Genomic DNA, 17,147 nt, shown 5'->3' on the forward strand with positions numbered 1-17,147 from the left:
TTTGAATGGTCAGAGACATTCCCCCAAAAAGTTGCACCCCTAACAGCAGCCAAGGTGGTTCTACAAAATAAATAAAAAATTTTCATCTGCCCCATCATTTATTGACCTGCTTTGGGCTGGTCTTTCATGCAAAACCCCAGAAAAACACTTTGAATTTACAGATTGTAACATGAGAGGATGTGACAAAGTTTAGGAGGCGTGAATACTTTGGCAGACCGCTGTAGAACAAACGGAAATATGCAGACCTTGGAATGGTTCGAGGCCGCCATTTAATGATGCAGTGCAAGCCAAGCAGTGAGTAAACGTTGTTTACGTGTTCTCTTTTTGGATTTTTGTAAATAATTTGTCAAAAAGTGTCCTACCTCGTACAACCTGTTCAATGTGTTATGTTTCTCCAACATAGTGTTAGTGACGTTTGAAAAAAAATATTTAGGAATATTTTTGAGTGGTTGTTGCTCTTTGAACTGCTGGACTGCATGATGCTGTTCTCACCATAAATAACATATATTGCATTAAAAATACAAGTAAATTTTTTTTAAAAATTGGACAGATTAAATTCAACAAAAAGACCTGCCCCAAATATTGTGGAAAAAATCATTCACAGAATGGCGACACCCAATGGAGATGATGGGGTACAGCAGTCCATTCGTTCATTTATACGTTCATCCTTCATCTCACCCCTTTTTAATATCAGTCATATATGACAACAACATCATAAAATTCTTGGGTCTGTGGGTAGAGTAGTCGTCTTGTGATGGGAAGGTTGTAGGTTAGATTCCAGCTTCCTCCTGCCTCATTTCAGGCACTTTACTCCAAAATCTACTGATATGCGTATCGGTGTGTGAATGGGTGCACGAGACTCTGTAAAGTGCTTTGAGTGGTCAAAATAACTGTAAAAGCTTTCTGAAAGCCCAGTCCATTTACCAAATATAATGTAAGTTTCTGGTTCACAGTTATTCCTCCATACTGTCAGAGGGACAGTAAGCTATGTCAATGAAGGTTACTTCCCCTTACATTGCTTGTTAGGTGTGAAACTGATCAGCCAGAAAAAATAAAAAACTATTTGCATATTTTTCAGTGGCACACAAGTCCAAAACGTTATTAGTGAAAACCTGCAAATTTGTGGATTGTTTCATAGCGATTACATAGAAATTGTAACTCTACTTAACACACTATTGGTTAGTGTTTGCTAAGCAATTGATCCAGGAGCAGCTTTTATTTCGGTATCTTCAAGATCAAACATCAGACAGTGTCTCCTTTTGCGGGAGAGTAAAGATGGTTTCAACTGTGCATATCAAAGCTGGGTAGTTATAAGCTCTTTTAGAGGAAGATCTCAAGTATTTGTAGTATTTTAGCTGTTTGTGGGGGATGGGGACCACAGCGGCCTGTGAATACCATGGGTCTACTATAATGCTAAAAACATCATCAATTAATGTTTAATAAATATTTCATAGTTCTTGATGTTTTGTGGCGTGTCTTTGTGTGTGGGATTTCAGAAACAGGGGTGTTATTCATGCAAACTGGGCCCCACTAATCTGGCCTTTATGACAGAATGACTAGGAGAAAACTTGCATTACAAGAAAGATTTTGCAGTTTGCCAGAAGCCATTTCAGAGACATGGCATGCATGTGGAAGGAAGACTTCTAGTCAGGTGAGACAAAAGCTCGTCTTCCATGCAAAACTCAGCGTCCCAAAGAAAAACGGCGGTGGTAGCATCATGCTGTGGGAGTGCTTTTCTTCAGTAGGGACAAGGAAGATGGTCAAATCCAATGGCAGGACAAATGTTATATACATCAGCTATTTTGTAACTTTGTGTTGTTTTGTCACATAAAATCACAAAAGAATACACTAAAGGGGCATTGTTGTGCATTTTCCAGGCAAATAGTGCCAGTTTACAGCACAATGAGGTAATTGTTACCATCAGTTGTTACAAAAATTCTATCCATATCAAATATGACAAAGAAGAAATTTGACTTTGTAATTTAAAGCCTTGAAATTGGGCATCCATATTAGCCTTTGAACATTTTTACCAGTTTTTCACTGAGAAGTAGCTTATATATATAGAGCTCAACAGATGCGCTGTTCCACCAGGTGTTCGCTAATTGCTTCTGGCTAGTCTGAAGGAGCAGAGTGAGGGAGTTTGTGGAAATTTGCAATCTGTGAGGTGGAAGTTTGCAGATTGCAGCTCAGAGGAGGAGTTCCACCTTGAAGGCGGAGCTAGTTCCACCCAGGCATTTTGCACAGCTGAATGGTTGCCATGGGAGATTAAAGGATTTCTCAAACATGCATGAAAGAATCAAGGCAACACACCAAATATGTCTTTGATGAGGGAATAACATTATAACATGACGTAAAACTCAAAAAAGTTGATTTAACATAATACTGCCCCTTTAAAAATTGTTACATTTCAACATGAGAAGTTCAGGTATTAATACTTTTGCAATGCACTCTAGTCCAGTCATATTGTTTATACTTTTGCTGCTTAATTTCGCTCAGCAGGGTCTAATTAAAGTATAGAGGTTAAGCCTATTGTGTAACCGCATTTGCTTAAAGCTTTGATTTAAGGAGTAAATAGAAAACCCGTCTGTGTCAGTGTTTCTGTCTCGGCCTGTCGCTGTGTGTAGGCGTGTGTGTGTGTGTGTGTGTGTGTGTGTGTGTGTGTGTGTGTGTGTGTCTGTCTGCAAAGCGATCTGCCGCGATTTCCTGCTTCGGGTTTCCCTTTAAAAGGGGGCAAGGCTCATTGCTGGGAATTCACGTCATTTCGCCGTTTTACACACATCCAGATCAATGAGAGAGAGACACAGAGATAAAGAGAGAGAGGAGAGGAGGACGGGGGGGTGTTGCTCTCTCTTCCAGGAAGGGATTATTAACCAGCGCGGTGCCGACATGTGAACGAAAACCCACGAAAGACAAAAGAAGTTTTCACACCGACAACAGCCGCGCCATGGACCGGGCCAGCAGATAAGGAAGACGGGGGGGGGGGGGGAAAAACACAAGCAGAAGAAGCGGGGCTACAGGAGAAAAACAACTTCTTCCATAGTGACGAGACGAGCGCTCGGTCTGCCACTCCTGCCGCTGCAGCTGTTCGGGCTTCTGTGAAGGAAAGTGACCGACACACGCAGAGAGAGAGAGAGACAGAGAGAGAGAGAGAGAGAGAGAGAGAGAGAGGAGAGGAAGCACGACGGAAAAGTGGAAGGAGAGGGAGAGAAGTTGTCGGGAAGATAATGTCTGAATCCTCCTCCTCTGCTGCTGCGAACAAGGTAACGCTGTCCGCCGGGCTAACCGAGCTCCTCTCCTCCAGCAGGAACACTTTCCGCAAACAAGAGAAAGAAGCTCGCGCTGCGGACGCACGCGTCTGTTTTTGTTGCTCATCTGTTGCTCGCGGCTCGCTCCACGCGCTCGGCTCGGCTCAGCTCGCGCTCATGATGATGATGGTGGTGTTGATGGGGAAGAAGAGGTCGTGACTGTCGGGAACTGTTTAATTTAAAACAAGGGGGCGAAAGGACCGCGCGAGAACATGAACATACAAACAGCTTCATCAGAGTAAGAGCCGATGAACACACTTTACTAACACTGCTGTAAAAGCTGAACTAATCCGGCTGTAGCCCGCATAAAAGTGGGGATTTTACATTTAAAATACAACAGCTTACTCTGAAATAGCATTAAAGCGACTGCAAAAATCATGTTTGAGTTTACGGTTAAAAATGGTTGTTACAGTGTTTTAAAAGTTCGCGTAGAGGTCATATTTTTAACCAAGACTTCATTTTGAAACGTGTTAAAACATGCAACCCAAAATTACACATTTTTTCACCTATTGCCCTGAAACTGTCTGACCTCCTTTTCACGAGTTAGAATAAATGCCAATTTATTGACTTGTAATAGCCCCTTTATTCACAGGAAAAAGTCATGTTTGTTTTTGTGAAACATGGTGTTTTCACCACTACTAATGACCACAGAAAACAATCTGCCTTGCAGACAGAAAAAACCCTGAAATAATTTACACATGTTGAACAATTTCTGATGGAGCTGATCAGGCACCAAATCAACATATTTCTGCTTTGTAGGTCACAATTTATTCAAAATTCTGCTTATTTCTAGACTTTATACTATCATAATGTAATTAAAAAATAATCAAATGATATTCTGGGCATATTTGATTTCATTTATCATGCAATTTTCTTGAAAGTTCAATACAGCATAGAAAGTAAAATACTGATTTTGAGGGGATGACATGGCCAGGAGCATAATTACTAATCAAGCGAATTGAGGCAGCTGCATAAAGTACCTACTAGAAATAAATAGCTACATAAGTGACACACAGCAGGGATATGAAACGACTAATCCCCAGTAAAATGTTTATTTGGTTTTCGAATGAGTCAGAACGATTTATTTATGAAGCATAATGATACCCATTTGTGCTAAAAGAATCACAAAAAAGCAGAGCAGACTGAGACGAATTTCCTTTGATGTGCTCTGATCGGTCATCTGCAGGTTGAATACTAAAAACAAAACCAAAAGAAAATTGTTTTCTTTATGTATTGAACATATCAAAACTGAGAACTCTCTCTCTTGTAAGTATAAATTCATCAGCCAACAGCATAAACTTTGATGGACATTTTTGAGTGGATCCATTTTTAACTACAAAGCGCTTCCTCATCTATAAAAGCCTGAAGAAAACAAGGATGAGAAAGACAACAGATCAGGCCCAATACTAGTGAATTTTTTATAATCAATTGTGACTTTTAATACTCTCTGCTCACCATCAGCTGAACACCATTTGGTATGAAGTGGCTGGTCAGGCAGGACATTTGAAATTCATTATTTAGGTCTTCTAGAAACCCAGAAAGCAGTCCTAAGTGGGAGATGTAGAGCTAGAAATACCAAGGTGTCGTCAGTGTAAAATGTCTGGAGGCAGTGCGAGCGTCTCCGTGACCGACAGCGAGTGATGTTGCCCTGTTTGTGTGGGATGCTCATTACTGAGTCTGATAAGCGTTTGACCGTCCCCGAGAAGTTCCACCTCCGGCAGCTGGAGAGAAGACGGCTGTCCAGTTTCCCTTCCCTCCCCCACCGTTCACCTTCTCACTGCGGCTCTGCTCCATCGCAGGTCACCTTCCCTTTTGACTCCATCACACGACCCAGTCTTAACCGACCCAATCCTAGCTGCATGAAGACTCGGGGGAAGTGAATTTTTAGACAAGCGGCGAGATGGGCCTTTCCTTTCCAACAGGAGGAAATAGGCGAATGAGAGATTATTGCTTGGCTTCCACAGGAAATTCCTTGTACATGCTGTTGGTATGTAAGGCCTGTCAGCGGCTGGATAGTGACAGGAGGCTGGAACCCAAAGGCAAAGCTTCAAATATGTCTGGAATATGTCTTTAGTCAAAAGAAAGGAAGCTAATGAATGATGGACTTCTTTTTTTAATCAGGACTGTTAAACAGCAACAATCCCCCCAGAGACATAATAAATAGGTGACAGACATTGTTTGTTTGCCACATAGATTGTGATAAAGTTAAACTAAGGTTTTACGAGATAAAAAGCTAAGGAAGGAAACATTTTATTACTTTTCAAAAACTTGCAATAATCTATCCAGCAAAACCTAAAACGTATAAGACGGATTCACCGATTAAACAGCCAGTTATTAAAATCAGACAGTTTTCTCTCGACTGGCTCTGACCGATAATGGGTAGCTCAGATTGAACTTTTTTTCCCACCCTGTTCAGTAAATGCATCACAGCTGAAAACGTTTAGAGTCTGAACTTGTGTTGGGTGTCTGTACTCGATCAGCTGCCACAGACTGAATACATTAAAGATACATACGCTGCAAACTTCCAATTGATACAATTCATTTTCACCACGATTCACTCCTGATCAACATCTTCTTTTGATTGAACGTGACACAGCGAATGAACAAATTAATTAAAATACTGAACTCCGGTTTTCCTCTAGGTCTGACATTCGAATTTCAATTTTATTTTACATCACTTTTTTTCTGGCTTCAACACATTAAACATCTTCTGCAGATTATTTTATGCAGGTAAGACCTGAGATTACAAAACGATCCCCACTCATGCACCAACTCTTTTACTAAAAGATAATTAGTGTTGTCATTGCCTTGGTGGTATATGGAGAATCTGCTGTGCAACACAGACCTTCATCTGTCTTTAACCTCTCAAGACGTTACCAGCTTTCTACTTGCTCATAAATGTTAAACTTGACTTAGTGACAGTCATAGAATGCAAACTCTGGTAGCAACCACCATGACAATTAAATAGCTGATCAGTGGTGATATTTTAAAAACAGGGACTGAAATAATCCCAAAATATTGGCAGAATATTAATATGAATACTACACCTGAATCTTTTGAAACTGCGCTTTGCTCATAACGATCTATTTTGATATTTCAATCACTAAATATGCCATAATATGCATTATATGCACAGTGAAAACTATCTTCAAGTCATCTCTAGAGTCTTCCTTTTTTTATGTTCTTGGGGGAACAGCCAATCAGCACCAAGGAAAGTGAATGCACCTTATAGATTGGCTGCTTTGCAAATGGTAACCAACAGCGTATCAAATAGCATTTTTGCAGTTATTCCAACTTCGTAAGATACATTTTATTTAGATTTTTTTAGACATGCGCTACATAAAAAGAAAACAGTGAACAGGCAACTTTTGTGTGAATAATTTGGAGTCACATGTAAAATATCAATACCAATGTCTCTCAGTCTCTACAAATCAGCTGATTTACTCATTCATAATTTTAAACGTCTCAACAAATGGCATGCACAAAGTAAAACAAAGCTTACGCAAATGAGTTTGCATGTGTTAAATTCGAATCAGCTCATGTTAAATGTAAACATAAAACATTGGTATTGGTTGATAAAAGTTTGACCCATGCATCTTCAGTTTCACTGCCTTGTTAAATGATCATGCTTTGAAAAATTGAATAAAAATTGAGTGCATGTTATCAAAATCACAAGATTAATTTGCTAGTTGATATGAAATCAAGGTGAACGTTGCTCTGTTGTTTTTTTTTTCCTTCCTGGAGAAGCTCTAGGAAGCTGTCAGTGCGCCTCGTTGGACACTGAAGTTTGGCTATTTCACACAATATTTAACTCGTTCAAACAATGCAAGAGCCGCCTGGCAATAAGTTACCCTTAAACTACTGAAATTTCAACATTTTTGACATTTCTTGTGACAATTTCAACAGATATTTTCTGTTAATGTCAAAGCCTTTACCAGATTTTTGATTTTTTTTGGGAAGTGTTTAACCTGAAGTTAAATCGAAGTTTATTGTGTTTGTTCCTAAGAGTCTAAAGTTCAATCTTGCCCAACGGTGCAGAACCTCGGTGTCCTGCATAGCAACACATGTGCTGAAGCATGTGTGGCATTCTGTGTCCTAAAGCCTCCAGAAAGCCAGTTCATGACTCAACAGAGCAGTGTGGCGGTTTATTAGCGCTGCATTTTCCTCTGGCTGCAGCGGTTGCTGTGGGAGCACGGCGAGGCGAGGCGAGCCGAGGCGGGCTGGCGGCTTGGCGGGGCGGCTGTTTGGGTTCAGGGCCGGTGCATCTCTCGGAGCTTTGTGAGCCATGCTTTGTGTCTCTGTGTCTATTCATAGCAGGAGAGGAGCTCTTTCAGTCCTTCCGCGAACCTGCTGCCAAACTCCACTTCCTCCCCCGTCCATGCTCCCGCCGCGAGGCCAGCCAGCCGAATGGAGGACGAGCCTGCCAGGCTGCCTGCGCACCTGCGTGAGTCATAAAAACACACACACACACACACTCGCAAAACACACGGATGACCGGTGACTCTCCCACACACGTATCGATCGCTCGGTCATCTGAACAGGACAGATGGGCACATCCCCCCCTCCCACCCCACTCTTTCGGCTTTTCATCGCTTGGCCTATGTAGTGATCCTTTAAATCGGTTTATTTTCTTTTTCAGACACAAGAATCAGTTGATATGTGTGGGTGGGATTCTCCTGTTGACACAGTTTGAGCTTCTGGAGACTGCAACGTCACGGAGAAGCAAACAAACCGCTGTTAATTCAAAATATTACAGAATATAACCCATAATTTCCAGTCAGTCCATTATCACAGCTGAGGTCAAACTTTTGAACCTGAACTGATGGACCTACTGCACTGGAACAAGCAACTGTACCTGCGTTTCCATCGACCGCGACATTTCGCAAATTGGAATTACAAAAATAAATTTGTTCAATGAAAACATCCCAACTTAGAAAAAAAATAGAAAGTTTTGGTGCTAGGATGTGTTAGCTTTTTGGCCGTACCATAATTAGTGTATTTTGCAAAAAAAGCTATGGAGACACTTTTTTCACAAAAGTCAAATGATCAACAGCTGGATATTACAGCTGGCGGAAAAGATGAAGACGACAGGAAGTGGTGGAAGGATGACGGTGCAGCATGTTGGTTTTTTTTAATGACTCGCATGAACAGACTTCTTCCTATGTGAACATGTTTCTTAATTAATATAAACACCACAATTTGCGAAATTGTGTTTTTCCTACATTAGGGGAATATCAACAAAGTTTTACACACACTTGTAATGGAAACGCATCTGTTCAGATAATATAGAACTGAAGCAAACAGGGCTCAGAAAGAACGTAGAATTTAGACGTAGAGAGGGAAGACACTGCTGGAGGAGAAGAGCAGGAGGGCTGCGGCAGCTGACAGCTTGTGGAGGCAGAAGAACGTGTGGTACTCACATTAATCTTTGTTTCATGTTTTAGCTCAGCCCATTCATTATATAAAATCTTTATTTCCCCCTTCTTCTAAGTTTCGAATTAGAGATGTCCTTGATTGGTGTGGTATGAACCGACAAAATGACTCCATCTATTTGAGAAACTGCAGTAACAATGACTGGTGCAAGTGGAAAGACGAGAGGCAGTGCTGTGGAATAGAATGAAGTTGGATCAATCTCACATTTTTCCATAGTTTCTAAATGCATCAGGTTCACAACAGCTGAATTTTCCTCTTTGAAGACCAGCAGAGCTTCTTGAAGCCCATCAATATACGTAGAAGCTTGGAAAAGTAGAACATAATTTGTCTCCAAAAATGCTTCTTGTTAGCCTTTTTGAAACTAATTTGAAGTCAACTTCCAGTTACAGATGCAAAACTCCAGACAACAAAGCATTGCTTAAGCACAAATACGTAATATGCTAACATTGTTTAGGTAGTGAGACCAGAAAAACCACTGGAGTCAGCATTTTAAACTTTACAGAAGTTAAAATGTCTCACAAAATCAAATGTGCCCAAATCATTGTTGGTATTCCACTAAGGTCAAACAAACACTATTTTACAATTAAAATACGATTATAATCACATGCGAACTAGTTTGTTCCTTTGAGAAGTCATTAAAAAACATGTCATCATCCTCCTAGCACTTCCTGTAGTCTTCTGTTTTGTTCGGCCAGTGGTAACATCCGGTTGTTGATCATGCGACCCGTGTGACGCGAAAAAAGTGATTCCATTGCAGTTTTGCGAAAAACACAAAGAAAGACCACCTAATCCTCGCTCAAAAAACTTTTTATCAAAAGACATACGTTTTTTTAAAAAATTGGCACATTTCCATTATTATTCGGAATTCCAATTTGCATAATTTTCATTTCGACTGTACTCACTTGGAAACCTGACTGGATTGGTACGAAATGGGTAGCTGGTACCAAGTACAAGCACTTAATGGAAAACCCTAGAAAACAAGTCAAATTAAGCTAAACAGATCCTTGTGAAGAAGGGGGCGAATGGTTGATGTTTCAAATCCACAATAAAAAGACCATTTAATTCCTACAGTTTAAAGACATTTTAATGAGTTGCCAGAGAAAGTACTTGAGTGATTGGAGTTTTCAGCTGTCATATTGAGTATAGACTAAAATTTTGCACGATTTAGCACCTATACACCAGAGTTTGGTGCATTTCTGTCATAATGTTATGTCATAATCAGGCCATGCATTGTTACCGAAGGATTTTGTCCTTCTTGTGGGGATGAAGGCATTTCTCGAAGCGGTGCTGTGTATACCAGGGACTTTTTCTCTGGGAACAGTAAACATAAGAAAGCTTTGGGAAAACGTCTGTTTTGATGTGGCACAGACCGTCAGTTTGTTAGTTTACTGGAGAGCTCCTTTGATTTTCGGATCATCCATTGTTTGACGTTTTACTGGGAGCCTACTTTGGTGTGAACTGCTGAGAGGAACTTTGTTTCTATTGGTTCCTGTGAACACCTAGAAGGGAGTGACCGCTTACTCTTCGGCCAGAACCAATAAATACCAACTGCAGCTTTTAAATGTTCCTTAATTGGTTGCGTTGAACTTTGCAACGGCAGCATGTTTATTTTGCAGCTCGATGTTGGCTGCTTATGGTCATTCATCATCTCTCACCCAATCAAATGGGAGGCGAGGCTGGAGCGGGGCCAGCAGATAATCCAACCGTTCAAAGAGTAACCCAGACCCGCCGGATCGGTGCACCTGTCAATGTTTAACCCGCGTGTTTATTTATTTTTTTTCTCACAAGTGTGAAGTTCAGGGCTTTCTGCGTGGCATTAGACTGGCTGTAGCTGGATGAGACGAACAGGAAACTCCCTCCGCGCACTTCCTCTTTTGCATTGTTGCAGAAAAAGGAAGAACGCTCAACAGGTCCGCTTGAGCTTCCTGCCGCGCGAGCCGTCGGGTCAGTTCACATCCGCAGACATGTGGAAGTTCCACTTTGTTTTTTAGTCATGTGTCAAATAAAAGCTCTTGGCGCGCAGACCCGTGCCGCAGTTCGTCTCCAGGCCGGAAAAACGTCCCTTCTTTCATTGTTTGGTTTGAGGCTTCTGCTGGCGGGGCATCCCTTCTCCTCGCTCAAACAGAAGGCGACTTGTCTCGGCCGTGGCCGATCCAAAAACACCTCTGCTTGTCCTTTCTCCAGTTTTCTGTGCAAACAGCACATGCTGGAAAACAAGCTGCTCATTAACCCCCCACACTCTGAGTGAGAGAATATCCTGAGGGGAGGCCGGGGCTGAGGGAAGGAAAAAAAAAAAACTGAAGATGAGAAGGAGGAGGGAGAGTGGGGTGAAAAAAAAAGACAGAAAGAAAAAGAATGAGGGAGGAAATTGCAGTGTGGGCAGAAATCCGCCTTCTCCATTTCCTGGGGAGGAAGTGGATTAGATCGGAGAGAGTTGCAGCCTGCTCCTCACACTGAAGAATGCTACCAGGCTTGATTTTTAACCCTCTCAGTCAACACTTCTCTGGAACCCTGCAAAGGTGCATTCAGAAAGACTCTCCTTCTCTAACAAACTAAAAAAAAATGTCCACAGTATAGATGGTCAAGGATACAGTGTGTTCACTTCTTTAGGTTATGAATTAATTATAACATATTTTTATCTAAGAAAGTTTCTAACAAAGAGATTTCAAAATGACATCCCATCCTACCTAACCAAGGTTGGATTATTGTTCTAGTAACGACGTCAAGCCTATCTAAAAATCAATATTTTCAGCCAGTATTGACGTTTTATACTTGCCTACAGTAAATTCGGGCCACTGTTGAGTGACTTGGCTGGTATTCACACTGCAAAATAAAATGCCACAGAGTCACTAGCCTGGTAAAAACCAGACCCTGGTTCTACGCTTTGCTTTGTGCTGAAGGCCAGCACCTTCAGCTGTTGAGAAATGATTGTGTCCTGTGGATGTAGCCTCTGTTGAAGCTCAATCGCCGCAATGTACGTAACGAGCCAGCTCAGTGGTAAAGGAAGCTAACCGAAGCTAACAGGAAATGCGTACGCCGTAAAAAGCTAACATTCAGCCAAGCCCCTTCCTTTGCTATTAGCAGAGCCAACTGGAAAATCAGAGTTGTACGTGTGAAGTTGAGCAATAGCATCGTTGCAAGCAATAAAATGTCTTAAACATTCCTCTTGCTCTAACTTTTACTGCTCAGTATTTGGAAGCGTAGCCAAAACCGACTGAATGGCTTCGTTCACTTCCTCTGCTGTCGTTGTTAAAACTACAGGTGGACTACAATTCTAAAATGGCGCAGAAAATCAACGTCATTCAGAAGCTCTTTCTTGATGCCAAAAGGGAAATTAAATGTTGTAATTTGTATCAATTCAAATTCTTCAGAGTGACCTTCAGCGATGGATGTTGTTAATACTGATAATTACAGGCATATTCTCATTATCCATAACATTTTTGACTGCCCGCCTTTTTATGACTGGAATTATTTCCATACAGCCAAGTTTATCTTTGCTGTAACCAGGACAATAAAGTAGTAGCCTTCCTTCAGCCAGCTGAGCAGCAATGTACAGCCTTCCATTACAGACCGGGAAACTGAAAAGGCCAGGAATGGAAAATTGACTTTTCATATTGTGCGATGAGATGGATATCAAAATCTACAAAGGCTATGGAGGAACTGAAGACCTGGATTTTTCTAAAATCCAGAACAAATATTAGGAACTCATGATATATCAGCATTAACATTGGTATTGGTCATTTTTTAATGTATTGTACATATTTAAAACTTAATAAATGTGAAAAAGATATTTTCATGTTTCCATTTGTCATTCTGCCTCGTATAGCACACTGAAATAGATGATGAGGATCCTTTGGACACCTATAGATAAAAGCAGAAATCAATACGAATAACTGACTTTGAATCAAATTGTGAGCCCAAAATTCGGAATCGAATTGTGAGATAGTAAAAGATTTCCACTCCTACTAGAAACCTTAAGACAAGTAATATTGAATTGACTACCGAAGGAACAATTTGTCCCACGTAATATAACTTGGCTTCTTAAAAGATTCCTCACACAAACTCTCATCAGCTGAATTTGTCGGGTTCTAATTCGGTCGTGAACTGGGTTTGTTGGTCAATGCGCCGTCATGGGCCATGAACGTGCCACGAGTGAGTTGCATTTAGTTAAAAAAAAATAAATAAACAAAGAAGTAGATGAATTATTTAAAGACCTGCGTCACTGAGTGATGCTCCCGATGCACAATAAACACAGAATGCAAAAAGAGCAGCGGCTGGCGGAAGGGAATAATCTTCCAGGACGGTTTAAAAAAAAAACAAAAAAATCTATGTCCATGGAAACAAGGCTAGTTTCCTTGGTTTTTGTGTGTGCTTGCGTGTGTGTGTGTGTGAGCTCACAGCTGGGTTTGCACTGTGCATGCTTGTATGCGTGGGTGGATGAGTGTGAGTGAATCTTGTGTCTTTGTGGAAAGCTTGCCAGAGGTAGTGTAGGTGTAGACTGTATGCATGCCCCACCACCTCCTCAGCTTCCTTTGGCCGCTGTTTCTTTATGGTCTATTAGCCGTTTTACTGTGGGAGAGCTGGTGTAAAAGAAGTGTGTGTGTGTGTGTGTGTGTGTGTAGTGTTTGTTGGGTCTTTCTGAGGGGAAATTTCCGGCCCCTGGAAGCAGCTCTGTCCTCAGGAATTTCCTGAGTGGGCAGACGTTGCTTCCTGAATAAATGTTGTTGTTATGTGCATGTGTGTTGGGGTGAGCGTGTGTGTGTGTGTGTGTGTATTGTAACTTCTTTTTTTTTTCTCCTGTGAAAGGGAAACTGTTCTCACACAGGCTAACGAAGCTGAGCGCAGCCCCCTTCTCTTCCTGTTCGCGACACACTCCACATGGTGCTTCTGACGTGGGGGTGGTGGGCTTGCTGTTCTCATAACATCACAAAGCACACACACACACACACACGCACGTACACCCCGCTACGCACGCAAGCATCTCTGGTGCGGTGATTTTACGCTTTTATAGGAAATGCAACTAAAGCTGCAATAACTGGAAATTCTCTTCCTGTTGTTAAACGTCATTTCATAGAATTCCTTCCATGTGCTTCCCAGACACTCTGGATCTTGTGGCTCTTCCCTGCCACATGGGAAGTAATGTGTGTTTGTTTGTTTGGATTGAGGAAAAAGACGAGATGAACAGACCACCCAGTCATTTATGCAGCAAAAGACTTCAAGGACATTTCCACCACCCAAAAAAAAGATTTGACACTTTGAAGAGTCGAAACCATCAAAACCAGCCTAAGGACTGACGTTCTGCGTCTCCGCTTTCATTTCCTCATCAGACTGGATTTCCCACAGTTCGGCTTGGCAGGAACCTTTTAGTTGGACTTGTTTCAGGGTCCAAACTGAAAACGTTTTCTGCTCATAAATGCAATTTAGCAAAGTTTGCATGATCGTTCATGAGCACTGGGCATGCCTGTGCTGGTGCGAACAGAAACCGGGGCCTTCGTTGATTCTCGGAAGAAAATACCAGATAGCAACATCAAAAGTGGAAAGTAAGACAAGGAGAGGAGCAAAATGGGGAGTGAGGTTGAATTCTCAAAGACAAAAACATGAGTACAAGGTATAATACAAGATATTACACTAATATTAGTTACATTATATATATGTATAATATTATATAATGTATATTATGTATAATATTGATATATATAATTAGTATAATACTAATTATTATTTTTTACTTTATTTATTTACTTTTATGGCCCCGCAAGGGGTCTTTTTGTGGGCTCTAGTGTCCCTTTTTCAAAGTAGGCTGACAGGACAGGGGGAAGGAGAGGAGGGAAGACATGCAGTAAATGTCGTTGAGTCCAGGAGTCGAACCCGCAACAGCCGCGTCGAGGCCACGTTGCCTCTGAATGTGGGTCACGCTAACCCCTCCGCCACCACGGCATGCCCATTATTTACTTATTTTAGATTTTTTGTGTGCTATTCTGGAACAAGCAAAATTTCCCCTCTTTGGGGATTAATAAAGTGTTATTATCTATTACTTTATATAATAAAATTAGCATACTTGATTAAGATTATTCAAATTCAAAGAAACAGCGCAAAGAAGAGTAGGACATTTCTGACGCTTGAATAGTTTTAAAAAACTAAAGATAAAAACATGTGTGCCTCTGAAACCTGTGTGAGAAGCTAAGAAATGCAGCAGGAGTGGACAATGTAAGAATTTTGGCTCGCGAAAAATTAGTCATTTCAAGATCATGAGTCGTTTCGTTTGATAAGCTGTTACAGCTTTAACATAAAATTATTAAAATAATATAAAAATAACTTAGAAATGCGTTCAATAGAAAAATCTGCTAATAGGTGAATCTGCAAACATTTTACAATTTAGGCAGGAATCTAATGTAATCTAACACAGACGGCATTTTGTGTTTGTTTACCATGACTACCACAACTACTACTACTAATGTTAGTAATACATAAAATAATCATATGGAGAAACCAGTTTGGGCTCAATTCAAGTCTTAAATATGTGCTTCATGATAAAATCATTTTGTAAATTTATATTGTGAATATACTGGCAAAAAAAATAAAAGTAATTTACCGCCACCATATTTTTTCAGCCTTAGCATAGAATAATTTCTGTACATGGAATTTGCTCTGACTTAGTCTTCAGGATAAACGGAGACTATATTTCTAACAAATGTAGCTACATGCCAGTTCTTAGTGACAGACAGCTTTAACAAATACTTAACAAGTTGGTGTACTGCAAATAACATACTGATCTGGTTGAATATAAATCATCAGTGTGCAGTAAGAAACCTTTGGTACGCAGTTGTACGAGCAAGCGAGGCATGGCTAGTCCTGTCATAGGCTAATGTAGCTTTTAAAGCAGAAAACATCAAATGTAACTTTATGTGGAATTAACGTAGCAACCTGATAGAACTTGTAACTTGCCTAAAGTTTGACAATAATGTACAGCTGAAGATTAGCACTGCCACTCAGTCCGAAATCATAATGCAGTTAGCTTCTGGGACATGAAAGAGAAGATGGTTAAACGATTTGTAACCTTTAAAGGAATTACAGAAAACATTCCTCTTTGATTTCATAAAGATAGCACTTTGCTTGGCGAAATTGGCAACCCTATTAAACTGACATTGATACAAACCAATTACGATCTTAAGTTTAGTTTCACAGAGACTTTATTCTGGACAGTTGAGGCACCAAGTTGATAAGTCTTTGTTGAAGCTGTCTGCGTCGCTAAGAGTCGAGGTGGAGTTACATTTCTCAGAAATACAGACCGACTATCCCAGAAGGTCTGAGTCAGAACCTGACATTCCAGAATACATTGGACATTTCTTTGACTTTCAGTGCTTTGTTTAGTATTCCACAATTACAACAATATAAGTTCACGCTTCTGGCATTTTATGAAAGCTTTCTACAAAAAAGAAGAAGAAAGAAAAACATACTTGGAAAGAGAATATATTACAGAAAAGCAGATAGGAGAGTTTTAGGGTGCATTCACACCAGCCCTGTTTGGTTAGTTTTAATTCAACTTTAGTGTGTTTGCCTGTAAAGTTTGGTTTGTTTGGGGAAGTGTGAATGCGCAAGCGAACTCTGATGTGGAACAAAAAAGTGAACTGTGGTCCGCCTTAAAATCTACGTCTCTGTTTGGTTGAAGTGAATTCTGAAGCAATTCGAATACCTGAGTTAACAGCAAGTGGACCGAAAACCGCTCCAAAAGCAGGAAGCGGACTATAACGCAGGGCATTCTGGGTAAATACAACCAAAATTAAAACACACAAGTCTCTTGCTAGCGGGAGAAATGACTCATTGCCTTTTGCAAAGACAAAAGAGAAATCCTACCACTGCTAAAACCTTGAAGCCACTTCATATTTGTTTAGATTTGGTGAAGAAGGAAGTTGCGTTCAGTCTTCTTCAGAGTTTTTGGTGCAGCACCATCACAGGCGAGCAGGGGAACAGGACTTTCAAAGAGTTAGATTCATTTGATGCAGATCAGTGTGAAAGTGAACCATGCCAGCTGAAAATGTAACAAATGTTACAAATTTGCTCCCTAATAGCGCGCTACTTAGAGGAACAGGAGATAAAACCAAGCGGTTCTTTCCAAGAAACCCTTGTTTTATATCACCAATATGCATCCAAAATCATTTCCATATTAGTTAAATTGTTACATTTGATACAAATTGTATCGATGTTTTGCCAACAGCAGGTTTTATTTTAGGCCTAGATGCATATTTGCATTAGATAAGATCAATGTAAGCGTTATCCTACTTTAAATACTAACTGCCCATTGTTCACCTGAAGAGCAGTATTAAATGACCTGTGCACAGGTGTGTTGGTTACCAGCCTCCTTTGAAGTTGCTGCATTTCAAAAAAAAAAAAAAAAAAAAAATTAAGGGG

The 17,147-nt window shown here is 40.6% G+C and overlaps 1 protein-coding gene across 4 annotated transcripts in view; it reads left to right on the plus strand.

Moving 5' to 3' along the window:
• The first annotated feature begins 2,771 nt into the window (after positions 1-2,771).
• etv6 (ETS variant transcription factor 6) overlaps positions 2,772-17,147 on the plus strand; it is a 32,564-nt gene continuing 18,188 nt past the window's right edge. Inside the window, exons 1-2 of one of the 4 annotated variants that reach the window (XM_028044094.1) lie at positions 2,772-3,260; positions 7,620-7,749. In XM_028044094.1, the coding sequence (XP_027899895.1) occupies positions 3,225-3,260; positions 7,620-7,749 (166 nt within the window). In that variant the 5' untranslated portion in view covers positions 2,772-3,224. Of the gene's footprint in view, positions 3,261-3,309; positions 3,544-7,619; positions 7,750-17,147 lie in introns of those variants that run through there. The other 3 variants (XM_028044095.1, XM_028044097.1, XM_028044096.1) reach the window with 3 other exon arrangements.

This window comes from Xiphophorus couchianus, chromosome 17, assembly GCF_001444195.1.
Source record: "Xiphophorus couchianus chromosome 17, X_couchianus-1.0, whole genome shotgun sequence".
NCBI lineage: Eukaryota > Metazoa > Chordata > Actinopteri > Cyprinodontiformes > Poeciliidae > Xiphophorus > Xiphophorus couchianus.